At 41.2% G+C, this 26,702-nt stretch overlaps 1 protein-coding gene across 1 annotated transcript in view; it reads left to right on the top strand.

Annotated features, from left to right (window-relative positions):
* adgra1b (adhesion G protein-coupled receptor A1b) overlaps positions 1-26,702 on the top strand; it is a 199,487-nt gene that overhangs the window by 152,698 nt on the left and 20,087 nt on the right. Inside the window, exons 15-16 of the mRNA XM_085428849.1 lie at positions 12,075-12,202; positions 19,822-19,945. Coding sequence (XP_085284975.1) covers positions 12,075-12,202; positions 19,822-19,945 — 252 coding nt within the window. The remainder of the gene's footprint in view (positions 1-12,074; positions 12,203-19,821; positions 19,946-26,702) is intronic.

The raw sequence follows: 26,702 nt of genomic DNA, 5'->3' as shown, positions 1-26,702 counted from the left end.
TTCTGTTGAGAGAGAGGCTGTTTGTATTGTGCTGCTTGCAGAGACTGGGTGTGAATCCCCCCTCTGTCGCGCCGTCTTTAAGCGTTAACAGTGCAGAACCTGTGGAGTCCTGGCCTCCTTCTCATCTATTGTTACAGGACAGAGAGAGAAAAAAAATGGCACGCTTTGGTTCAACGCGTCAACCTGCAAAGGAACGAGGTGTGGACCGGTGTAATGTATGCTCCCACTCAGTGTGCTGAACAGCGTGCCATCTCAGAGAGCTGAGATCAGAGCACGAGTGGGGTGCGCGTACGAGGGGCCGACGTGTTTCTTTCTGTGTGCCTAGTTTTGCCCTCATGTGACTCTTTCATGTCCTCGCCTGTGAGTCTGTGTGCACGCACATGTGAGTGTAACACTTCCAGCTCTTCAAGAATCACAGACGCTCAGAAGGGTTGGCTTTTCACAGTTTACTTCTGCAGAAGACATAAAACACATTCAACAGGTGTCTTCTGGTGGTACCGGCAATTGTAGCTCCCTCACAGTGCAAGCGCGCGCTGTGTTAACAGACTTACAATTAACTTTTTAATAAAGAAAAGGTGGAAAATAATAATTTCTCCCATTTTACAGTCTGTCATACTGAGCTTGTATACAAAAGAAATCTTATGACTAATAAAATACATTCCAATCGTATAAAACAAAATAACAGGATAAACATAAATACCACCGACTAAACATTTCCCTCTAGTGGACAAATTAACAATAGCGCATTACATCTTCACTTGCTTGTGCTTTACAGACAAAATGGCTGTTAACAAGCTCACATACCTGCAGAAGACATAAAACACATTCAACAGGTGTCTTCTGGTGGTACCGGCAATTGTAGCTCCTACAATGTAAAGCAACATCACAAAAAGCACAGAAAAACGGTAAATCCAAACACATTTCCTGCTATGCGCAGCAACCACTAGGGGGCTGACAAAGACTAACTGCCAAAGAGCATAAATACGGCAGAAACACTATTTAACAGCAACCCGCCTTTGTTTCAGTTACACAGAAACTTTCTAATATCAATATGAACCTATATACATCGACATATATAACTTATGTAACAACATTCACACCAGAAACCATAAAAATGCCAGAGCCTTTCATTACCGGACTTACCCTCACAGTGCAAGCGCGCGCTGTGAGGAGCGGAAGCCTTAGCAGCTTCTAAACGTTAGGGTGAGATCCGGTTTCTGGGTTTTCAAAATAAAATACAATTAAAAAAAAATGATAAAATTCACACTTAAAATGATAATTAAGAACAGGTAAGTGCATGTTTTTCATATGTATTATTAACTCTGTTACACTAGCAGGCTTCCATTGAGCATTCTGTAGTGTGTAACGATTGTAAGATGAGTCACCCCTCCAAGACAACACCTACCAACCATCCCTCTCTGTCTCTCTGTCTCCGTCTCTTACACACACACACACATCTAAAAATGATGAGAGACATGGGGAGCAGAGTTTCAGGCTTGCTCATACATTCACATTCAGAGAGAGAGAGAGACAGAGAGAGAAAGCAGTCTCGTTGTAGCCTCTTTGCTCCACATTTTAAAGCAATTCCTCTCAGATTTATTTTTATTGATTACGGTTCACAGAAGGAACAGATTCTCTCACGTTTATTTCAGGAGCAGGGTTTGTGTCTGGAATCTAATAGCTAAACGGGTTGGTGTGATGGTTGTGTCCGTGACCACACAGTCGGGTGATATTTATTCTTCTACTCCTATTTTCACATTTTTAGTTGGCAGTTACTGAAGCTACACAGCAAACAGTTGGTTTCTATATACATAATATGGTTAATTTGTTTCAATACATTATGAAAATATGACATGTTTTGTTAGTATATTATAGATACAGCACAAGCAAGTATATAAGAAATATATATAGCAGTATGTACGGAGGCTCAGGGTGTAGCTTGTTTAAGTCCAGAGGCCGACCGAGTGGACTTAACCATCTGCTGTAATCACATGGGAGGAAATGTTTGGGTTATTTTTTTGTATTAAACCTAGTTATTGTCCCTGTGGTTTCCCTTTTGGAGTTCAGTCAGTGGCTGAGCTGTCTCTCATTTGGGTTGGGTCAGTTTGTTATGTTTTAACGTTTTGTTGAGTGTTAATTTTGAGTACGGTTCTTGTTTTTAGTTGACCTCTTTTATGGGCCCACATTTTCTTAGAAATAGCTTATTTTGCTGAGTGTGTATTTCTTACATTATTTCTGTGTTTTTCTGGGTCTTTTTTGTTTTGATTTTTCGGTCGCAGCAGATGGATGCCCTTCGTTGAGCTCAGGTCTGCCTGAGGTTTTTCCTTCCCACTGTCGCCAAAGTGCTTGCTCATTGGGGGTCCTTTTGTTTTCTCTGTATTATTTTAGGGTCTTTACCTGACAATATAAAGTGTTTTGAGTTAACTTTTGTTGTTATTTGGTGCTATGTAGATAAAAGTGAAATGAATTATATAATAAAACCCACATTTTGGAAATGACACCTGTGCCTGCAGGTCCTTGGCTGCTTAGTCCCTGATAGTTGGACATTGCTGGCTGTTTGCTGTTTATATAGTGATAAGCTTAGGTCCCTCTTATCCCTCTTTGCTCCTCTTTACTGACAAACACGCAAAAAAAGGTTTTTCCTTGTTCCAGTTTCACCACAGTTGGGGTGGCTATGTGTGCAACTACAGTTAGTCTGCAAACCGTAAAACTGAAGTATCAATGGCGCCTCTCTTGGCATAAATCTATGTGTTTTCCAGCTAATTACATCCATTTCATGAACAAGGAGGTCTATTATGTTTGAGCAAATGAAACCTTAATTAACAAAACTGAATAAAAAAATAGTTCATTGCATTGATGATTTTCATCTGGCTCTGGCTAAAAAGTTTTTATGTTTTTGGGGGCTCCAAACATTTCTGCATGCTTCTGTGGTCTTACTTTAAGTTAAAGTGCCTCGTGCACGCTGGTGACACTACTGTGATTGCAAATAGACTTTCTGTGTGGAGTATGTGCTAATTGTGAGAGTGAATTGGGGTTTTTTTGTAATAATCACACAACCGTCCACATCTACCACCGTGTAAACTGTGGAGAAGGAAATATTTTGTGCAAAGGCCTGACAGACTTTGAATGCGTCACTTACTTTCTCGTGGCTGCGGTGCAGGAGGTAAAAGAGGTCGTTGATTAATCGCAGGGGTGGGCGGTTTAATCCCCGTCTCCTGCTGTCCACATATCAAATTGTCCTGTCCGCTGCTCCCAAACGTTGCATTGCAGCGGAGTGAGTGCAGACTGATGAGCGACAAATTTTCATACCTTGTGTCATGTGTACTGTGCATTCTAGACTGTGATTCATTCTCACAAACTGGCACACGAGCCTTTAGGAACAACGCGTCTTAAATCCCCGACTGTTGTAGTGGAGCTGCTCGGTAAACACCAGTCAGCTTGTGGTCAGATTGGGCCGCTACCAGTAGCCAAGTTAGCAGTATGAGAGCAAAATGAGGCATCACGCTCAGGAACTGTTGCTTGAATAAATAAAAGCTGCAGAGAGAGAAGGATTAGTGTAACTGCCCTATATTAAAAAGCAGTCTTCTCCCTGCTTTCACATTTGTCTGTATTGATTCATTCTGTTTGTAGCAGGCTTTGAGTATTCACATTTCTTTGTTCCACTTGGGGGCGGGGGGGATTTGGTGAATTATGAGCTTGTTCTCTGTTTGCAAGGTTGAACAGTGCACAAGGCTCGTTTATTCGATAGTCATGCTTTGAATATCTGCGCAGAACAGCGATTACAATAAGTTCTGTATAGGAATTTGAATAGCCTAAAGCTAAATACAACACTTCTAATCTCGGGCTCTGGAGAAATTAATGCTAATGAAACAATGCCCCCTTGATGTTCGAGGAGATAAATACAGCACCACTGATATGTGTGCGCATCAAACGACGGTGGGCTTCATCTTTTATTCCGAACAAGCGTCCTCATCAGCTCGTAATGCTTGTTGATTTGATGGATGCGTGCTTGATTCCACGTGATTTGATTGCTCGTTCCTCGCAGTGGGCCTCGTTAGAAACTGTTGAACATTCACCGGGCGAAGTGGCGATTACGAGCATGACCGTATCTCAAAGCTATGTGCTGAGTGACAGCCACAAGGTACCGGCCGAAACACTGATGACCCGCGTTAATGGTGCATGACTGTTTTCCTGACAAGTCCGGAGGTCATTCTGTCCTGCCTGCTGTCCTGTGTGTGTGTGTGTCTCCCTCTCTCTCTGTTATTCAGTATGTATGGGCAAGCCAGAGGTTTGATTTGCACACTCGCTGAGGTTCTGTTCCAACATTGGCACGGCCACTCAAGGATGATAAAATACAGTGCTTGGATGGGAGCTGTGAGCCGCGAGCCCGCGGGCTGTTCACTAGAGGATTTTAATTTTGTTTTTTTCTCTCAGCTCTTGCCTCTTTCCCAAATTGTTTGTGCATTCTTGCATTCACCAGTGTGATTACAGCTGGGAATGGGCAAAGCTGTACAGTGATATGTGAAATTCTGTGTGCCACTGGTCCAAATTTCTGTTACCATGATTAGTTACTCGTGTGATCCCCAAAAGGCATGAAGTTAAAAAAGAAACATAATTTTTTTTACAGTAAAACAAACAAACAAAAAAACAGATGTGTAGACAAATATAGCTTCCCAAAATGTGGTTCTGCTCTTTACATACAAAACATACAAAGCTCGCTAAACTGTGTCGCTCAATTAGAAATCACACAACTCTGTAAAAGACTGTGGGTTAAACCCTATTTCACCCCAGCCGCAAGGAAAGTTGACTTATTTTTCCCATTTTATAGCATTTAATGAACAAACACTTATGTGGACTTCATGAATATACCCAAAGAAGCTATCATTATCACTTTATTTTCTATTACTGGTTGTTCTCTATAAATGGCCTTTTCTTTGTGTCTACAGGTTTTCACATTCTAAATCCATCCTCGAGCTGGTTCCTTGTTCATACATGCTGGAAAACTTAAAATCCACATGGCCTGTGCTCTTAAAATACTTTACTACTGTTTTCCCGCGAGTTAGATCAGAACTGACCAAAAAAAAAAGCAACCCCCTTCCTCTTGGCATAATCTGCAGGAGCTGGTTACTGTGGCATAATTAAAGTCAGTTTTAAAGGATGAAGAAAACAGCCTTCTTGGTTGTGTAACTGCTCTGATCCTTAAATAACTGATATTTTCCTGCGTGTGAGCCGGCTGTGGAGCTCCACAGCTGTATTTGTCCATTTGTATTGTTTGTGTTTATGTTTTTTGACAACGTTTGCCGCCCTTGGCTGGGCGATATTTAAAAAACAAAAGAAATAAAAGACCTTAAAAATTTCTCAGCAGCCTTCAGCTGTTAAATAGAGGATATAATAAATAATAATAGTGCACGTTGTGTTGTTCAGCATTATTCCCAATCCCCGGGATGAAACACGACACCGAGCTTATAAGGTCTCGCACATCAGCAGTGTACTTGTCCTAGTTATATTTTCTGGGCCTGATAACCTTGCATTGCGCTGTGCTGGATCGAGATTACGGATCAAGTTTAATTGAGTCTGGTAATCTGATTTTGGCACAGGGATGGAGGATCCTGGATTAAAGTTGTAACCACAACATAAACAGGGGATCAGGGGCCTCTTTAGCTGCAGAGGCTAGGGGACAATGGAGGCATGTTTAGATGTAACATGCCACTGCTAATCCAGCATAGGCTAAACTAAGCTGCCCTGTATGGTAATATAGTTGCCTGGCTGTAATGAATTGCACTGTCAGGGGAGGGAGGGGCTGGTCACATTGCCCTGCTGTACAGACACAGTAATAAAGTGGCCACAGTGCTGTGATGTAATATGATAGCAATAATGATAATAACTGGAGTTGAAGAATCACATTTGAAGCTCGCTGCTGCTGTCCCTAGATGACATCCCGCTATTGGCTTCTGCATGCAATGGTACAATAGGGAAGCGCTGTTTAGAGCACGCTGCGAGCTACACCAATAGCCTATCAGTCATCATGACAGCCAGGTCAACAAGGGAATTGCAACTTCACAGCCTGCATCTGTTGCACGGGACAGGAAGATCTATACATAACGTAAATATAGAGCATGTAAAACTCAGGAGTAGTAGACTTTGGGAGGCAAGGACGATAGAAAATTCTCTTTACGGTGTTACTAATAAATGAGAAAATACCAAGTGACAGAAAAATATGAAAAGAAGAGGTGAAAAACTTTATAGCCCTTTAGTCAATGCTCAGCACTGCATATTGTGCATTCACCCCACTGAAGTCATCTCTTCTGAATTGCTTCTGCAGTTTGCCCCCACACCACCCCAGGAGCATAAACACTGCTCCTAGAAGCCATATGAACAATTTGTTCTGGGCAGCCTGTAGTCTACCTCGCCATTTTTCTCTGGGCTGATCCATCTGCTGAAGGGAGCGTCTCCCTTCATCCTTCTTCCTTTCTTTCCCTCTATTTTCTGTCTCCGCGTGCTCTCTGGGCTGTAAGGTCTTTTTTAACCTTTATTTGTCCACTGGAGGTTTCTGCTGAGCATGCATGTTCCGTTGCAGCTCTGCCCTTCTTCACATTCATACCCCGCCGCTGTATAGTCTATGTTGCCCTATAAAAATGGCAGTTCCTCTACTGTTGGCACCTTGCTCAAGGGTACCTCTGTTGTAGTTGTTGAAGAAGGGCTGTTACTTCACTTTCATTCAGGCTATTTCCTTCTGCCAGCTGCCTCCTTCTCCTTTAGGCAACCGTTGTCCTTCTTTAGCTTGTCTGTGAGCCGCCAGCTCTTCTGCATAATGCTTGCTTGTTTACTTTTTCTATTCCCGACTGTAACCAAACATTGATTTGTAATTAATTTTGGAAAATTCTCTGAGAAATGATGTTGCTAGTGTCTGATTTTTCCTGTAGGGCTGGAGATTATTGAACATTTTCATAGTAATATTTCAGCATTCTTCGAATATCTCGTTTAAGCATTTGATCCATTGAATATCTGAAAATACAAACACCCATTTCCACATGGCACAGTAAGTCTGCTTACTTTGGCAGTCTTAGAAACATTTTTATTTTGGTGTTTTTGATTGTGATTAATGAAGGATCAGAATTGCTGCAGATTAATTTACTGTATATCATCTAACTACATTGTTGTTTCTGCTCTCGTTAATGTATTAACAATATGATTGCTCTCTTGGCAGTCATCACCAAAACTAAATGCCTTCTACGTATTAGGAATCTGACTTAAGATGCCCTGTGTGCAAATGCTATGTCTGCTGGTTAAGCTGTGTAGACCTTTGTTCAGCTTTGGAAGCACCTGATCTTAAGCTCCTCTGTCAACAGCGCAGCTTGGCGATGTTAGTCTGTCTTAGTTTAGCTGGCTGCTGGGAAAGGTACATTCTGCTGTTAGCAGGGCTTTGAGGCTAATAATCAATATCCAATTTGCATAACTAATACTGTTTCTAAATGTGTTTCAAGTATCTTCACGTATGCTGCTGGAAGAAATGAGCAAATTAAGCAGGTTCTAAAATTGCTTGATTATTGACGTGGTGTTAATGGACAAATGTGCCACAATGGCAAAAGCTTGAAAAGATGGTGAGACTCTTTATAATGGCATGCTGTAAATAATTTGAAAATACACTAAAGGTAATGTTAAGTTGCAAGTCAGTTGATGTTTTTTAGCTATTAGACCTCTGTGTTTATTTACACTGATCACTTCATATCAGATACACGTGGAGGTACACTGGTTGTATTCTATAAGGGTTATATGTTATGTCCTATCCTATTTCCCTACAGACAGGGTCTGCTGGGATTTCATCCTGTTTGAAGGGGGTCTTTCCTTTCTGCTGTCACCAAGTGCTTGCTCTAAAAAGGGACCTTTGATTATTGGGGTTTTCTTTGTATTATTTTGGGTCTTTTCATACATTTTAAAGTGCTTTGAGGTGACTGTCTTTGTGATTTGGCGATATACTAATATAATTGAATTGAATATGTCCATCTGGGTCCAAGATGTTGGCAGCAGATCAACTGGGAAGTCAACCATGATGGAACCTTGCTGTATCAAGATTGTTATTATGCAAAGAAAGTGGGATGTTGAAGCTTAACACTTTGAGCTTTTTCTGTGTTTTTTTACTGTTCCTGGACATGGACATGTCTTGTGGTCAGTGGGGATATTTCTTCACTGAAAAGTGGAATTGCCATTAGAGTCTCGGGGGGGGGGGGGACTTTAGATTAGGTCCTGTGAGACATACACAATGAATGAATACCAGAACACAAGGTTCTCCAGCAGAACATTTCATTGTAATAGACACAATCATTGTTACACACATCACCTGTTTTTATGTTTAACTCATTCTCCCATAAAAACGGCATTCAACAACCTCCTCGTATCTGTTATGATAAGTTTTGGCACCTCGCTATGTATCAATAAAGAAGTGAATATGTTCCAGGTTTTGCTAAGTGTAGCTGCATAGAGAGCATCACTAACTTCAGATCCACATCCAGTCATTTTGTTCTATAACAAATATGATAGGCCTGGCTTTCGAGAGATAAAAAGAGTACTAGAATAAGGTACTGTATGATCAGTGTGTTACTCAAATACGTAATGGCAACATGCATATCATCTTGTGAATTTTGTGGGGGGAAACAGCTCAGCAGCTGTTTATTTAGTGGTTTGAGAAATGGTTAAAGACTCAGGAGGTAAGAGACTGACATGAGCCAATAGTATAAGCCAAATGATGATGATGATGATGATGATAATGGCTCCCATGAGATTGTTTGACTTCCACCTAAAGCCTTTTAACAGGAGCTGCCCTTACTGTGACATGTGATGATTAGCATCACGTGTGTGTGGGCAGGTTTTTTTCCAGTTTTTCCCAAATGCAGACTGATTTCAAAGAGAAATGTTTTGTTTTTTTTAAATTTTCTTTTAAGTTGAAATGATGTTTGCATGGGGTTCATTTTCATGATCTAAACTCATATGAAGCGCTGTTTGCTTTTTAAGTACATAAATCAGCTTACTGAATTGGCGGCTCCATTTCAGGAGGATTTCGGATGCTTCGGGCCATGATTCTTTTCAGCACCATCAATTCATTGAGCTGTAATTAACACCAGTTTTGTCCTTCCATGACATCACTTAAAGACGTCATTCAAACTTAATAATTCCATGAAAATCCGTAACTACCAAATTATGTGAACAAATTGGAAAGCGTTCTTCGTGTTGTATTTTCACCCATAAAGGCCACTTCCTCTCTGTTCTTTCTTTGCTCTGTATGTCTTTGCTCAGGTCTGATGGCAGACTTTCCTCCAGCTCTCCTTCCATGCCTGCATCTTGTCATTACTGTCCAAGCTCCAAGCTCCAAAGCCATATATGTCAAAGTCAGATCAGTTGTCACACTGTTGTGTCTTCCACTGCTTTTCAGAGTTGGGAACAAACAGTTCTTTAAAAATGTCATGTTTTTTGTCATTGTCGCTCATAAACCTGCAGAGAGTCATCACCTGACTTTCAAGTTACAGTTAAGCTACAGCTCTATAGTGGAGTCTATAGAGGCAGGCAACTGCTTTTAGTGAAAACCTCCCATAAACCCACTACATGCATAGCACCAGATGGAGCAAGTTAGCTCCTAGCTAGTTAACATAGTGAGACATCTGTCAGCTGAAGAGATTTCTATTTCTATTTCTATTTTAACTCAGGTGTCTCCCTGAGTCCAAGGGCATGCTGACATCTTTTCTGGCATAATTGTGGTATAATTCACCATGATAATGTTCTTTGTGATTTTCAAACTAAATATAGTCCTTGATTACAGAGAGATGATGTCCATTTAGCAGATTAAAATGATCACCCACCGCTTCTTTTAGCCATTGCCAATAAAGCTATGTGGAGCTACTGCCCAAAAAGGTTATAGCTGTACCAATAGATGGTTTATTCAACCACCTGCCAAGTATTTTTGGAAAGTGATTGGAAAGTTTTATTAAACTTTTGTTCACGGTCTTCGTTAGAAAGACACCGAGAATTATCTTACAACATTTGAATGGTTGCTACACTGATGGTGTAATAAGTTAAATTCTGCAACGCTGCGCCGCTTTCTCCTCTTATGTTCCATGTCTTGTGGGTCTTTAATATGACTGTAACAATAACAGGAAGATGGCTCACCCTGTCATCACCCGTTATCTAATGTTTTGAAGGCATGACGTTTTTCCAAACAGTTTACGTGGAAGATTTCTCAGATCGTTACGTGTAACAAATAGTCTGGTGTGTCAAAGTTGTTGCATCGTGCTGAGATGCATCACCTCTAGCAGTCCTTCTGTGGGTGCACGGATGTCTCCCTGGTAGTCATAGTGATCATTGCCAGGGCCACATTTGATGATTTCACCATGGATCTCAAACATCAGATTCTGTGTCAGGCTGACCAAACTGTCATGCTGACTATGATCATTGGTTGCTTGGACCACAGCACACATAGAAATCATCAGTGGAAAAGCTTGCAATGTCCAAACCGATGCCACCAAGAGTATGCTGATTATTTACTTTGGCATGTGGTGTTGTGCGCCATCAATACATTCCCCATGGTCAGACTATCAATGCTAATTTCTACTGTAATATAAAATCGCACATCATTGCTGCTCACTGCCTTCCCATCCACCAGATACAGGTGTTACTTCATCATCTTCCCTAAGATATAATAATTCAAGCTAAAAGATTGCTGTTTTGGAATATAACTAATATGCAGGTGGTCAGGAGAAGACCGAGAGAGATCCAACATAGCTGAAATGCTGGAAGCATTGTTTGCAGATCAGTGACTGCCTTGAAGAGAATTCATTTTGTTGTTGTTTTTTATAGGCGCAGTGGCACCTTGTAGCTGAAAAGAAAACACATTTAAAGGTTACATTGCAATTTGAAGCTTGAACAGATGACTTCCAGTCTTTCCCTTTGCCTCCTTAAACACACATGAAAAGCTTTATTAGATTGATCGATTGAGCCGCGTCTATCGCATCTTCTCCTGTTTTACATCTCTCTAACGTCCTGTTCTGCAAACCTTTCATTTTAACTCTGGCCACTGCATTACAGCTGTGTTTAAAAAATGCTTCTTGCTGGTCGAGACCCCACAGAGGCCCCAACAGGCTCATCTGCGTCTAGACAACCAGGGAGAGAGAGAGGGAATATCCCACTTGGCTACTCATAGAGACAATGATGCAGTCAGACAGCGTGTCTGTGGATCACTCTCGCAGACACAACCTCACATTGAGCCGGCGGGTTATGGAGATAAGGTGTGCTTTATTTAGCAACGTCAAGATGATGGAGCCTAAATCATGACGCCACCGCTGGCTCCACACCTGCCCGTGGCACAAAGCGAGGGCAGTCCAGCGCACGAGAGTCGAGTGGGCCGACTTTAAAGCTGTCTCTTTTATCTGTGCACAGCAGATCCGAACCGTTCACATGCAGCGATAAAATGGAAGCATTAAAACTTTTTTGTCACCATGTGTGCCGCAAATACGGAAGAAGTTTGTCTTGCAGATTGTAAAACATATGTAAATAAATTTCCGAGCAAATCGACTGTGATGTTGATAAGGGCTTAATGAATGTGTGATAGCATTACCGTCTTTTAGAAACACAAAAAATGACTTCTTTTTTCCCTCTTTCCTTTTTTTTCTGTTTGCCTGGCTCCTATCCATTTTTGTTTGGGTTTTCTTTTTATGTTGGCAGACAAGGAAGCTTATGCTATTGTTGCATTCAGTTGCTCCGGCTAAGTGACAGCTAAATGTCTGAAATGCAAAATGTAAATGCAGGAGGAAGAATGTTCCCTCGACAGGGTTGTTACTCTTTTATGCTGATTTGGACCGCATTCTAACTCAAAGACATTTCCTTGACATTCATTTATATTTTGGCTGCATATCTTGTCAGCGCAGCATACTATGCTTATGCATATAGAGAGCTCATCATGCTGTGACTGTGCAGGCCTGGCTCTTGTTCTTGATAGTTTCTTTTTTTCTTTTTGGATACTGTGTTTATGATGACTTTTTGTCTGATCCCCATTATTTTCCTCTGTCTCTCCTTTTTTTCTGCCTCAGGATCTGAAGAAGGTGCTGTCTTTCCCCCCATACCCTGGGGAGTTTTTGCACCCGGTCGTGTATGCCTGCACGGCGGTCATGTTGCTCTGCCTCTTCGCCTCCATCATCACGTACATAGTGCACCACAGGTATGAAGAAAATCTCCACCTTGATTTTGTTTAAGTATGCATTTGGGCTTTAATCCCTCCCTGCACGTCCTGCCTCGATTTCTAAAATTGCAGCCATTAATTTCACTTCTTCATCATCTGGACATTCAGGCAGACGCTTATGTAATCTCCTTATTTCCCGCCCTTTTACCTTCATGCTTGTTTTTGACTCTTCTGTCACAGATCCTGAGCTGACTGTGGTGTGAGTCAGATGCTTTAGGCTGGCATAAAGTATTGCAGCCTGTCTGACTAAGAGGATATAAAAACATATACACAAATGTGTGTATGTGTAGCTGTGTTTTAGACAGCTACAGCAGAGATATATGCGTCTAATGGATTTCTAAGGAGTACTTTTACCAGCTTTGTTCTTTTTATTCGGCATGGAGATGAGGGCAAAAAAATAAAAAAGTGGACCCTGTGGCTCTTGTGGTTTTGTACGGTGGCATCTGTCTGCTCATCTTAGTTTCATCTGCTGTGAATGCTGTTATTAAAGCAGGAGGGAGCTTGACTGGCGTATTGTTTCAGCACAGCAATTCATCATCTGTTGTTCTTGTAGAGCATCACTCATTTTATCATATCCTTGGCATTAATGTGGTATTATTGTAATAGCTTTCCATCTATTTTCATATAAAGGAACTAAGAAATATCTCAAATGTCACATTTTCAAAAAATATTGTTTTATAACACAGTTATCTGGTATATTCACAGTAAGATTTTTATTTTCGTTGTGTTTTTTTCTGTGGGTGGGGTCTCTGTTCTTACGGAGACTGAACTGAATTTATTAAACTATACGAAGGCGCAGAGGCTTTCGCAGTTTACATCCATCTGTGACACCTGGGATGGAGACAGGGTGGGTCCTTCTGCAGTCAGACAGTGATGACAGCATCTGGGGCTCCAAACAGCAGCATCACTTGCTGTCGTCTGGCACTGCAGTATTGACGTTTGAAGGAAAAATTGGAAATCGCCATAGAGGCAGGAGACTGAGATGTTGTGGTTTCGAGTGAAATGAAAAAAACAATTCCCAGATACTGGTGTGCATTTTGTAGTTTTTCCACAAAATGGAATTAGAGACAAAAAGAATCAATTCAAATTCATTTGAATTTCTCTTTGTGGTGTATAGTTAAGGATTGGATTTTTAAACCTGTATTTTTATTTTTGATTATTTAAGCTACCAGGGATCTACCAGGGGTCTTGTTTTTGGCATTTATCTCAGGGCTGGTTTTAGGTTCTCCATCACTTCATCAGGGATCAAAAATGAGCATAGGACTTTATGAGAGGCCCAGTAACTATGTTGTCAGGGGCACCTTGGCCCACAAGGTAAATTGGTCCTGGGTGAGGGGTCAGACTAAGTGTAATTCAAAATAGTCCTATGAAGACAACATCTTGGCACATATCAACATTGCCTGGTGAATGATTGTTTTGGCACTACCCCGAAGCAAGGGCTGGGAAAGGACTCTGCACATAATAAGCCACATGGGTCCAACCTGCTGTAGGCTCACCACTCGCAGGAAGCGTAGCAGCAATCTGGGATACAGTTACAGGCAAAGGCAGAGACCGTGATAAGACCAGGAGAGACCATTCATTAGAAGGTCAGAAAGGAGCTGCGGTTCCTCTGCATCGAAAAGAGCTGAGGTGGTTCAGCACCTCACTGGGATGCCCAAGTGGTACCCAAGAGGCATATCCAACTGGGCACATGCAACTGTGAGGAAACACCAGGGAAGACCCAGGAAATGCTGGAGAAATTATGCATTGCAGCTGGCTAGGGATCACCCTCATATTCCCCCAAGAAGAGCTGGAGGAGATAACCAGGGAGACACAGGCCTGTGCATCACTGCTTACTTTGCTTCCTCCCCAACATTGAAATGCAGCAGAAAATTGGTTGGAACTGCTGTTCCAATAAGGATGGTAGAGCATCATCGGGATTAAACGATAGTTTAGAGATGTTGTGTTTACATCGATAACACAGCTATGATAATCCCAATAAACTGAACAAAGCCAAGTAGACAGACATTCATTCATCAGAGAGTGCTTTTCGGAGCAAGAATGCAGAAATTCCAGATTAAACTAGAGTGAGAACAAGCCCATATTTAAGATATGATGCCAGAGCTTTTGTGGTGTCTGTCACACACAGGAGAGGGTTAGAGGGCTTTTCTTTCAACAGTGCTCACATTAACAAACTCCAACACCTCCTCCTCCTCCACACCTCCCTCCAGGCTCTCCCTAGTACTAAAACACATCTCTGTTTAGTAACACTTTACTTGTGTAGTATCACTCCAGCTGACTGACAGTATCCAAGCTGTGAAGCGTTGGGACTGTGTTAAATGGGCAGAATAGAATAGAGGCTGTCCAAAGGCACCGTGTGCAGTGGGCACGTTGAATCTGTCACATTCTCACTTTAGCTTACTAACACATACACACATGCATAAATATAGCAATACACTGTGTGCTTTAGTTCTTTCTCTGCTGGCAAGATAATAAGACAGAATATGTGATTAAGAGTGCATGTGATGTATGATGTATGAGCCAAGGAAGAACATAGTGGTGGGTATCACGTCTTTGAACCCCAAATCCTTTGAGTCCAATTGATGAAATTTGAGTCAAAAGTGTTTACAGTCATGACTCAGTGAATATTCGAAAACACTGATATCATGCTGTTAGAGTCAGAGGAATACTTCAGTAATTTCCAGTTTATACAGTAACCATCCAGTTTATCTCTATAAACAGATATCTGCATATGAATTTGCATAATATGCATTTGTATCGAGACTTCTTTTGACCCAAAAGCTTTCTGCTTTCAGGTCCGCTCGTCTGCTTGTAGTCTTATCATATTTGAGCAGGCTTTGGTAAAGAGTCTGTGTGGAGCTGAAACAGGGATTTCATATTCCAATGCAATCTCAAAAGCGTCATTTAGGAGCATAGATGATGGGTCTCCATTCAGCACAATCACAAGCCCTACCTGATTTAAATTTGGCTAATCTTCCCTTCAAGATCGGTCCTTGTGCATCTCAACTGATGCCGGTGTGAAAGCTGTTTTTTTTTTCTTTGTTTTTTCTTTGTTTTTCAGAATGCTTGTGTGTGCAGTCTGCGATTTCACCATAGACCTCAGACTTACAACTCAGGCCTCAAGGATCTCATTAGCATTGTTTCCAGCTGGAGCAAGCAGTAAGAAAACTTTAAACCAGCTGCAACCCAGTGGTGAAGCTCACTAGTGAATTGAGTAGTGGACTGAGTAGATAAAAATATACATATTTTCTAAAGTTGATGGACACCAAAAGTGAATCACAAATATTGCACTCTGGACTCACATTTGTCAGGAAAATTAGTCCAAATGAATTCTTTTGTTCCTCCAAGTGTGCTGGATGTGCAAATACACAACTGCTTGCTTATATATCCTCTACAAATACATACATACACATTGCCAAAAGTATTCGCTCATCTGCCTACACATGCATATGAACAGAATGACATTGCATTTTTAATCCATAGGGTTTAATATAGGCCAGACAATCCCTTGAAGCTATAACAGCTTCAACTCTTCTGGGAAGGATTTTCACAAGGTTTAGGAGTGTTTATGGGAATTCTTGACCATTATTCCAAAAGCAGGCAGCACGGTGGCACGGTGGTTAGCACTGTTGCCACACAGCAAAAAGGTCCTGAGTTCAATTCCAACATCAGGCCGGGGTTCTCCCCGTGTTTGTGTGGGTTCCCTCCGGGTACTCCGGCTTCCTCCCACCGTCCAAAGACATGCAGCTTGTGGGGATAGGTTAATTGGAAAATCCAAATTGCCATTAGGTGTGAATGTGAGCGCGAATGGTTGTCTGTCCCTGTGTGTTGGCCCTGCGACAGACTGGCGACCTGTCCAGGGTGTACCCCGCCTCTCGCCCTATGACAGCTGGGAAAGGCTCCAGCGCCCCCCGTGACCCTGAAAAGGAGAAGCGGAAGCAAATGGATGGATGGATATTCCAGAAGCACATTCATGAGGTCAGATGCTGACAGATGAGGAGGACTGGCTCTCTGCTCTAATTCATCCCAAAGGTGTTCTGTTGGGTTGAGATGAAGACTCTGTTCAAGCCAGTCAGGTTCTGCCACACTAAACTTGCTCATCCATGTCTTTATCCACCTTGCGCTGTGCACTGGTGCAAAGTCATGTTGGAACAGAAAGGAACCATCCCCAAACTGGTCCGACAAAGTTGACTGCGTATGTTGTCCAAAATGTCGTGGTATGCTGAAATATTAAGTTCCTTTGACTAGAACTAAGAGGCTGACCACAACTCCCGAAAAGCAACCCCACACAATAACCCTCCTCAACAAAATTTACATTTGGCACAGTGCGGTCCTGGCAACTGCCAAAGTCAGAATCATCCATCTGATCACCAGACGGAAAAACGTGCTTCATCACTCCGAGTATGGTGGTGGCATTCTTTACATGACTGCATTTGATACTTTCCATTGTGCTTGGTGATATAAGGCTTGGATGCAGCTGCTAGGCTATTCTATGGAGCTTTCTATGCATTATTCTTGAGCTAATCTGAAGGCCACATGAAGTTTGAAGGTCTGTAGCATTTGATTCCGCAAAAAGCTGGCAACATCTGAACATTATGCACCTGAGCAGGTGGTCTACCACTTCATGGCTGAATGGCTGTTGTTGCCAATCACTTTCATAACTTTGTTATAATACCATTACCAGTTAACTGTGGAATATTCAGTAGTGAGGAACGACTCGCTGTACTCCTTGCATAGGTGGCATCTTATCAAGGTACCATGCTAGAGTTCACTGACCTCCTGAGAGTGATCCATTCTTTCACAGCAGCTGTCTGCATGCCTAAGTGTTTGAGTTTATACACCTGTGGCCACGGATGTAACTTGGCTAGGGGAGTGAATACTTGTGGTAGTGTAGTGTATGTCATATGTTACTGTTTCTGTGAGTTTGTCTTATTATAATATAATATGGTGGGCCACAGTTCATTGCACTGAACACAAATTATATTATTTTCATATATGAAATAGATTTCAACCATATACCCCACTGCCTTTGCCACGTTTCCTCTTTTTCCTCCATCATAATTAACATGCATTTCCATGCAGCGGGTACCATCTAACTGTGTAACGGTGCTGCAGCCTATAGTTTATGGAGCTTCAGCAGCATATTTGGAATGTGTCTGCCACCAATAAAAAGACTTGGCTCAAACTACTCATTGCATAATGTGTCATATTACACTGTCCATAGCTTTATTGTCCCTTACATTTGGCTGAGGACCGGACACAGGGTGAGAGAGCAGATGCAAAGTCAGGACAGTTTTATTCCCCCTTCACACTGGGAGATTGGGACATGGAGGGTTGCCAGGTTAATGTACTTGACCCAGTGAAAGCCCAGAGCAGAGCCTATGAAAACCTCCTTCAAGGGAGGCCTGAAGCCGGCCTGATTTATGGCCTCTTTGCTGGAAGGAGTTCAGTACCTGGATCGCAGGAGAGGCATCGACAACGGTAGCTTTAATTCTCCCTCCCCTCACACAGAGCAGTGAAGCCCGGCCCCAGAAACACCTCATGGCTCACTGCTGAGCCACTGCTTCATCTACAGTTGGCTCACGTGCAGCTGGGGCTCTGCTCCTCCATTTTGGGGAGTGGAGATTTCCAGCACATGGTTATATAATTTCAAATGGTGACAGTGACTGTAAGGTTGAAGAGGCTGGAGCCGATGTAGGAAAGTAATTAAAAGAATAGATGGTCTAGTAATTCACACAGTCCAACTAATGTGTTGGTAATGTCTGACCTATTCAGCTTATTTTCAGCTGGGTGAAAAGCGATGGTTTGGGTTACCATAAATGTGCTGCTGCACAGAGCGTGGCTGCTACCATATTTCACAAACAGATGCAGGGCTTAGATGAAAAATGTAAAAACTTCAACTGGCCAAACCAACTGGAGGCAATCTCCTTTTATTTCATCATCAAATCAGCTGATTGATTCTCTTTTGTGTACATATGCTGCATGTATTGTACGCAAGAAGGTGGTGGAAAAAAGCTGTGTGGAAAGAATGTACATTGAATTCTTGTAAAAGAATCTGCAAATATCCCTTTGCCTGAGGTCCATCATTCTAAAATAAGCATTATGCATTTTGTAGCAAGGAATTAAATCATTCGTATCTTTTGATGACACAATATTCTGTCTTTCACTTTGTACATGCAGAGATCTTCTTTTTGAAAGGGCCGTTTTTGTTTTTTGGGTTTGTTTTTTTAATGCACTTTCCTTTTTTTATTGTCACAAGACTTCAAACAGCATTGCTGTAAATAGCATTCTTCTAAAAGTTCAATCAGAATGAACTTAAAAGTAGCTGAACTGCTTTTTGCTGTGTAGCAAATACTTGTAAAAATGTGATTTTTGCAGTTCATTCTGCTTTTAGCAAACAGTATTGATATTGTCAATGCAAAGAGATATATGTATTTTTTTGCATAATAGGGACATCATTTATAGGGACATCATTTAATTCTTTTTTTTGATAACACAAATGTCATATATTTGAACATAGTTACATGATTATCTTTGGCTTTGTGTTATGGTGATCTCTATCAACAGATATCTTGCATATGAATATGCAGAGTATGTAGGCAAGATTTCTAGAATTTGAAGCTTTCCAGTTTCCATTTTTACTCCGCTTGTAGTCCATGTTCAGTTTCAGGAGGCTTTGGCTACATGTGTCTACATAAACAGTCTGAATGTCTTACAAGTATGAGCTTTTTATTAGCGTTAAAAGACTGATGAAGTACTGTTGTCACCCTGGCAGGCGCGTAGGCGATGTGGATATCTAAGTTTGCAAATGCGATAACTCGAGAACGAAGCGACGTAGGAGTTTCATTTTGGATACCATTGGTGTATCTACTTGGAGGCTGAGATGTGCCACTGCCAGTATTTTTAGAGATGTATTTGCATTTGTAAACAGTGACTTTCTGGATAAACCAAGGCCCCAAAATATTGACTGTTGCAGGCTAAGTCAGCACAGTAGTTAATGGGTTTCCAGATTAATGTTACCTGGAAGCAACTATTGTTGTGATTTGGTGCTATATAAGTGAATAGCATTTAACTGAGTTGCATTTTTTCTAGTGTACCCTTGCAATACCCTTTCTCATTGAGAATGAATGGTGCTGTGGTGCCACAACTGATCTTATGTGTATGGTTGATAATGATTGGCTGGGATAGTGCTTCCCAAGTTCTTCAAGAGAAATCTGGTAAAATTCTATGCTCCTCCATCTGAATGTGGAACTGTCTTCAGACAGGAATACAAATAGCTCACAATGTTTCTGCTAATAGATTTATTTTTTTCATAAAAATTTAAATATCTGCTACTCAGCAGGTGTATTGGTAGTGAAGTATATAAAACTTTGTTTATACTACTCGGTTTCTATGGACAGCACTACCAGGTTTTACTGTTAATATATATGGTAGGAGATAAATGATAAAGAAAACTGATGCTGACCTTTGTAAATAATACTGAAAGTAACACAATTTCAACCAAATTTACAAAAGGTAATCCACAAAACTCTTCACAGTATGATATTTATCACTATTTATCTACTAATTTTTTTTCCCTTGAACCTTTTTTTTGGCAGTGCAATCCGCATCAGTCGGAAGGGATGGCATATGCTGCTCAACTTCTGTTTCCACACAGCGCTGACCTTCGCTGTGTTTGCTGGCGGCATCAATCGAATCAAATACCCCATCATCTGTCAAGCAGTAAGTGCATTCCCTTTTCATTCGTCCCACTCTCAAAGCTTTTCAAAAAATTGATTGTGAATGTCTATTCAGGTGTCCACAACCAGGCCACTGGGTGCAGTATGTGGATGTACAATAACCCCGCTTTGTGTGTCTTTCATGCTTCAGCTGCATGTATGGTCTGGTCACTCTTTTAGTAAAGTGGTGGCCTAGTGAGTGCGGATGATTCAGGCCTTCCCATCATAACTGCACTCAGTAGCAGGCTCTCTATTGTCTATCTTTGTCTCTTTCTTTTTGCCCAGGGGTTAGTGGTGGGCATTGTGCCACAAACATTGTGGATGTTTTAGAAATTGTTAGCATATAAAAGATTTTCTGGTCAATAGAATTTTGTACAAACATGCTTTTCTATGGAAATTTCAATGTTGCATTTACCACATCGCTTTTCATTAAAGGCACCCTGCCTGTGTACTTGAGATGCAACATGATTGTTGTGGATTGCGTGTCTGTCTTCATAAATAACAGTAAAAGCAGTTTCAAAGGATTTTTAAATTACTTAATGAAATAAGCTCCAGGATTTTTACGTGTTTGATAGGGGTGCAACGATACACAAAATTCACGGTTCGATACTTTGGTGTCACGGTTCGATATTTTTTCGATACAAAAAAAATGTTCATGCCTTTTTAATTTGTCATTTATTAAAATTATAAATATATATTTTAACTCAAAAGTACAGTTTTTAAATTTAACCCTAACCCTTGTGCGTGTTTTTTATTTTGACAGCGAATGCGCACCTGCGGACCACTTATGTGCAGCCCTGGTTATTTAGCTCGTCATATTGCAGCCACAGAAATTCTTTTGTCCATGAAACCATAAAGCTGCACTTTCTTTTTGCCTTATAGTCTGATTTGTCATAACTTCTCCTGCTGCTTTTACACACACTCACATAAGCTCAGCGATTCTCTGCGCGATCAACCTCTCACATGTTTAAGCTTGCTGCGGGAGATTTCACTTGTCATGTTTGCATAGTAAGCTAACAATTAATAAGACGATGTCAGAGGAATTGGTGCACAAATTATCATCACTCACAGATCGGTGCTGTCGCTCTCTATACACAGTTTGCACGATTGCAAATTGAAAGCAAAAAAACAAGCGCAAATTCAAACACGATTTCAATATGTCACATATTGACAGTGGCTCACCGATGCCAATGACATAATTACCCAGCTACATTTCCGAAAGAATGCAAAAGCATTGACATATATTTTTCCTTCCTACAATAGCCCGACGGGCAGGGAAGAGATAGATTTTGGTAGCCCGACTGAAAAAAAAATCGCTAGCCGATATTGCGAGCCCTGTATCTGATTGAGGAATCACTCATCTTTGGAAAAGAGAGTTTATTACAGAGAAATGTCTCTTTCCAAAATAAAAGCTATACTATCCGCTTCTTCTGGGCTATATTCTCAGCAGCATTTTAAACATATGTAAGGAGAATCATGTGCTAACAGCTGTCTAAATGACTTGGCTAAAGTTAGTAGCATGCTTGCTTGTTTTTGTCTGCTTCCACTTGTCTTTGCACTAGGATGATGTCGGCGTAAATGTGCAGTCATATTCGTTGTGTTCCCACTAGTGCTGTCAGCGTTAATCTCGTTGAAATGACCTTAACGCCACAACGGCAAATCTCCGTTAACGAGCTACCGCCGATCGCTCCGTGCATGGGGCTAGACGGCCAACACGTTAACGAGCTAACTGCGCTAACACACTAGTTCCCACCCATGTAATTGAGCATTGCATGGCACATCCAACATACTGTTTTACTTTAGTCCATGACTTGCTTACCTTCAGGGTCATACGTCACATGAAAACCAAAATAATTCCAAACGCCAGATCTGAATGAGGGTGGGGGAGGTCCATGTTGCAAGGAGAGCTTAACTTCTGTCTCGCTAGCTTGCCCTGCGCTCTTCCTTCTGACGATGCTGTCTGTGTTGAGCGCTCAGTGGATCTGCGCTCGACAGTGCAGCCTAGGCGGAGTAGTCGAACGCAGATTCACTGAGCGCTCAACACAGACAGCATCGTCAGAAGGAAAGTTGATAAAATAAATTACAAATGTTGTATTGTTCGATACATATGCGTACCGAACCGAAAGCACTGTATCGAACGGTTCAATATCGATACGAATATCGTTGCACCCCTAGTGTTTGAATAGTATTTGTATTTGGTTGATGAAACACTTGTTTGCTATGTTGCGCTCCTATCCGTGACAAGGCAGTAATGTGTTAAGTTTGTGTATGATGGTTTATGGTTCATGATTTGTGTTTTTCTCAACCTAACATCTGCACAGATTTTGTTTTTTTGCCGAGCTTGTGGGTTACTGTAAAAAATCTTGAATGCATTATGGTCCCTGGATAAATTGAGGGCCCCTGCATGCTTAAAGTGTTTTCACTCCTCTGAGGCATTGGAAATCTTATAGTATAGGCATTCTTTAATTTGGTATATGGCGTGCTTTTTAGATGAGTCCTGAAGCTCACATCATTGAAAGTGTTTTAGATTTAGAGTTCAGTCACTGCTCATGAGCTCGGGTCTTGCGTGTCCCTGCCTGCAGGTACTGTAGCCCTTTTTATCCTCTACAGCCTTGATGAGGGTTGCATAGATTTAGGTAAATCATATGTGGTTAGCTGGACCAAAGACGGTGAGGCAGTTGAATGACAATGGAGACCATCACAGCAATCACTGAGCCTAGCTATAGATAGAGAAACAGGCCCTGGATAGCAGTGACTGCATTTTCATATTAAAATACTTGCATACAAATCTAAATAACACTTTCTACACTCTGGTACTCCACTTGAACTTAGAGTGTAGCTGTTTTTGACAGAGTTTGTAACTTGAAAACAGAAAAAATACCTGAATAAAATCACATCAAAAATGAAACTATAAAGCTAATACAGTACTGTGCAAAGTTCTTGAGCCACGCCTCGTTTCTTTATATTTTGCTATGAAAAAAGGGAAATAGGGGTAAAGAGACATGTAGTTTGTGAAAGAGTTTGTGAAATTGTAATGTGCTTTAAAGTCAATATTTAGTATGACCACCTTTGTTCTTCGCACAACTTGATCTCACTTGGGCAAGTTTTCTTGTAATTTCTTTGAATAGTTCTGCAGGCTTCTCGAAAGAAAGACAAAACCATCTGTCATGATCGGTTGGGGGTGAGGGGAAGGAGACGGGACAAAAGACACACTGTGGAAGAAAGCCAGAGCTTAGTACTAACTAATGATTAAATGCAAAGTGGTGTTTAAACACATAAAGAATGAAGAAGAGTGAGGGAAAAAGAAACCCTCAGTGCTCAATGGGAAGCCCCCAGTAACCAAGCCTTAATTCAACAAAATTAAGGGAGGATTCAGGGTCATCTAACTAAACAGTTTATCAAAAAGGAAAGTTTTGAACCTAATCTTAAAAGTAGAGATTGTGTCTGTCCCCTGAATCCAGACTGGGAGCTGGTTTCGCGAACAGCTGAAGGCTCTGCCTGGCATTCTACTTTTACTTTATCATTTCTGTGTCATGCTGAAAAATAAAGCCATTACTAATTAGATGTTTTCCAGATGGTTTTGCGTGGTGGATCCACATATCGCCACACTTTCCTGTGTTCAGAATTCCATTAGTTTTGATGAGATCCCAGACAGCACTGGCTAAAATGCAGCCAAAACAATGACAAAGCCTCCACCATGTTTTAGAGATGGCTGTAGACACTCACTGTTGTTCACTGGCCTCCTCCATGCATCACTTTGTTTTTTTCGGATGGTCTCTTTAGGGATCGCCACAGTGGATCATCTGCCTCCATCTCACCCTGTTCTAACATCCTTCTGTTATACCAACCCCCTGCATGTCCTCCTTCTCTATATTGGCAAATCTTCTTTTTTCTTCCTGCCTCGCAGCTCCATATTAAACACTCCAATATATCAAACATCCCCCTCTCTAACTTTTACAGAAGCCCATGAAAAATATTAAATTAAAATGTCAACATATGTGAATTTGTAAAGCTGGAAAAATCAAAGAGGCTTCTGACATAATTGCTGTGTTATTGAACTGTGTCTCTGATGTTTGCGATAGTTGACAGCGTCAGAAAGAATGAAAGTGAGAATAAAAAACAATATGTCTCTCCTTTAACTTTTTTACATGGTTAGAATACCATATGGTCCCTGTGGATTTCCTATCCATTTGATTGATAGCTTGACCGACCTCAGTAGTGAGCATGAAACATCAGCTGGAGCAGAGCATCTCCCACTGTCAGTTCACCTCAGCAGGGGGGCATTTACTGTATGTAGCCACAAAGAGATTGATGTACACCTCTTTTCTACTTCTCACTCACAGTTTAGACTGTCTTCAGTCACTACTTGTTTGGATCAGTTGGCCTCCGATGCTCCATTTTTTGTGTGCGCTATCACACATTTGGGACTCAACTCCTTCTTCTGCTGTCACAAGCACTTTAGGTGGCCTCCTATTCCATAGTGTAACAACTCTACCTCTGCTGAAATATAGCCAGCTTTTCTTGAGTTGTCTAGCAGAAGGCTCGCTGACAGGCATGTCTTAAAAAAAGTCACCACTTGTGTCACAGCCGTCAAGTCTTCCCATACGATGGTAACTGACACAAAATGGCTGGTATTTGTCCCTTTACTCTTAGAGAAATGGTGAAAGGGACACAAGAGTAGCTTAACTAGTTTTTGTCTAGTGAAGCACATCAAATCATTTTTGATTACTTGACATAAAAAAACACCCACAGGGATAAGAAATTCAAATCTTCTATCGTTTATTTTACGAATAAGGTCCAATTTAGATCAAGTTCAGAACTATTTGCACTGCTCAGATGCATAGTGGTTTAAAATTTGAGAAGAGAAGTGATGTAATGATGTACCCTTTCCAGATCTTAATGAACAGAGAATGTGGTTATCTTCTTCTAATGCTTATGAAGGCAAAGTTATATTTTCAAATAATACACAATTAGATTTTTAGCATGTAGCATAGCCTAGTGTTGAAGGTTATCCATGCAGCAATGTAAGAACAAAGACATCTCTTAACAGAAGAACATGGTGGTCCTCACAGAAACATCACTATAAGAATTCAACTGTTATCTTTCGTTTCTGTGCCATTTACTCCTCATTTTCTTAAAAGCTGGATGAAATTTAGTTTTTGTACCACTGAGTGTATAGGTGGCTGGGAGACATTGACTTTTCAGCATTCAGTACAAGCTTCAGAGGAGAGAAGAATGAATGATGTTCAATCATATTGAGGAATGTGTCATCTGCATAAAATATCATCTAAACTTAGTATGAGCTGCATATTGTTCTATATGCTTTTGAGTTGTGGCATTGTAAACAAGCACTTTGGCTGGTGTGTCCATGTTTTGATTTTTTCACTCGATTAGATACCCAAGCATTTTAAAATGTACTAAATTAAGCGTTTGTTGCAATAATCTGTTGCCTCTAAATGTTTTTTTCTCTTTTTTTTAGGTTTGTCCTTGAATTGTACATCAGTGTTTAATGTTTTGAAAGGACAAGAAATAATGTTATTATTTTCAAAAACCTATTTCTTATTAGAAAAAGGTTGTTATTTGAATTCTACTTATGCAGCCACACACAATCTCCTGCTTTCCCACAATATCAGTGCAGAGTTTTCTGATGGAGCTGTGTAATTTAGCTGACCTTGCCGCTGGTTTTTAACGTACTTACCTTTCATTCATTTATTCAACTTTGTCCTGGGGCCTTTGAATACTTTTTGATGCTCCTCCTTTACCTAATCACTGCTAGCAAAATCACTCTTGGCAGATTTGGGAAGGAGCCCAGATTGTCTTCAATTCCACTGGGATCGAGGCAGGCCCCACCAGACACAATTTGGGATAATTACAGGAATGCTTGAGGAGATGTGTGATCTCCCGATGCATATACACAGTCAGATTCACACACGGATACACGCATTGCCTGCTAAATTCACTGTACCCCCCGATCACCCCGCCAACCTCCTTACGCACACACTTACCCTCCTTTCCCTTCCCAGGAGGAAAAATAAGTACATGCTCTCGCTCCAAACTAAGCAACTTCAAGGGGCTCTGAGTCTAGATTTGGCAGTTCTCGCAAGACTTCAAGCACGCACTCCCCACCCAGTCTTCACCCATCCCCCCTCCCCCCTCCTTTTCCTTCCACACCTGCATCCCATACTCGTCTGCCTGTTCTTCTATCTGTATGCCAGTCTTCAGTCGTGCACCGCTACTCCACCCACTGTGGCACTGTCGCTATGCAGCATCCAATGTCTTTACAGCTTCAAAGTCAAAGTCATCTCTAATCTCAATTTCTATCTTTTCTTCAAACAAGGCTTGCTTTATCATTGATTTGAGCAACACCCTAGCTGTCACACTACATTTTCTGCTTGCCCGGGCTAAGCAGGAGAACAACATACAGTATACCACTGTTTCCAGTCGACTTACCTCATGTTACCTCAGACCATCAAAATTTGGATTACACATCGCAGATGATTGTTCACTGAGTGTGACCGGCGTTAAATAACCTATTAATTTAGAAAAGAACTTGGCTAAGGATGACCTAGATCTGAGGTAACATCCAAGTGTCAGCTTAAAGATGCTATACAGAGGATTTCCCTAATTAGCACCGCACTGTGAAATTAGTTGTGATGGCAAAAGCTGTGAAAGCGAGAGAGAGAGAGAGAGAGAGAGGGCATTACATTATAGCAGTGATTTTGCTTTGTTTTTCCATTGGGTCTACTTTGACTGTTCCCAAG

Source organism: Rhamphochromis longiceps, linkage group LG13 (assembly GCF_057381845.1).
Source record: "Rhamphochromis longiceps isolate RC_006_pf linkage group LG13, R_longiceps_female_GT1.1, whole genome shotgun sequence".
NCBI lineage: Eukaryota > Metazoa > Chordata > Actinopteri > Cichliformes > Cichlidae > Rhamphochromis > Rhamphochromis longiceps.
The sequence above is the reverse complement of the archived record's forward strand: the minus strand, read 5'-3'. Positions and strand labels throughout refer to the sequence as shown.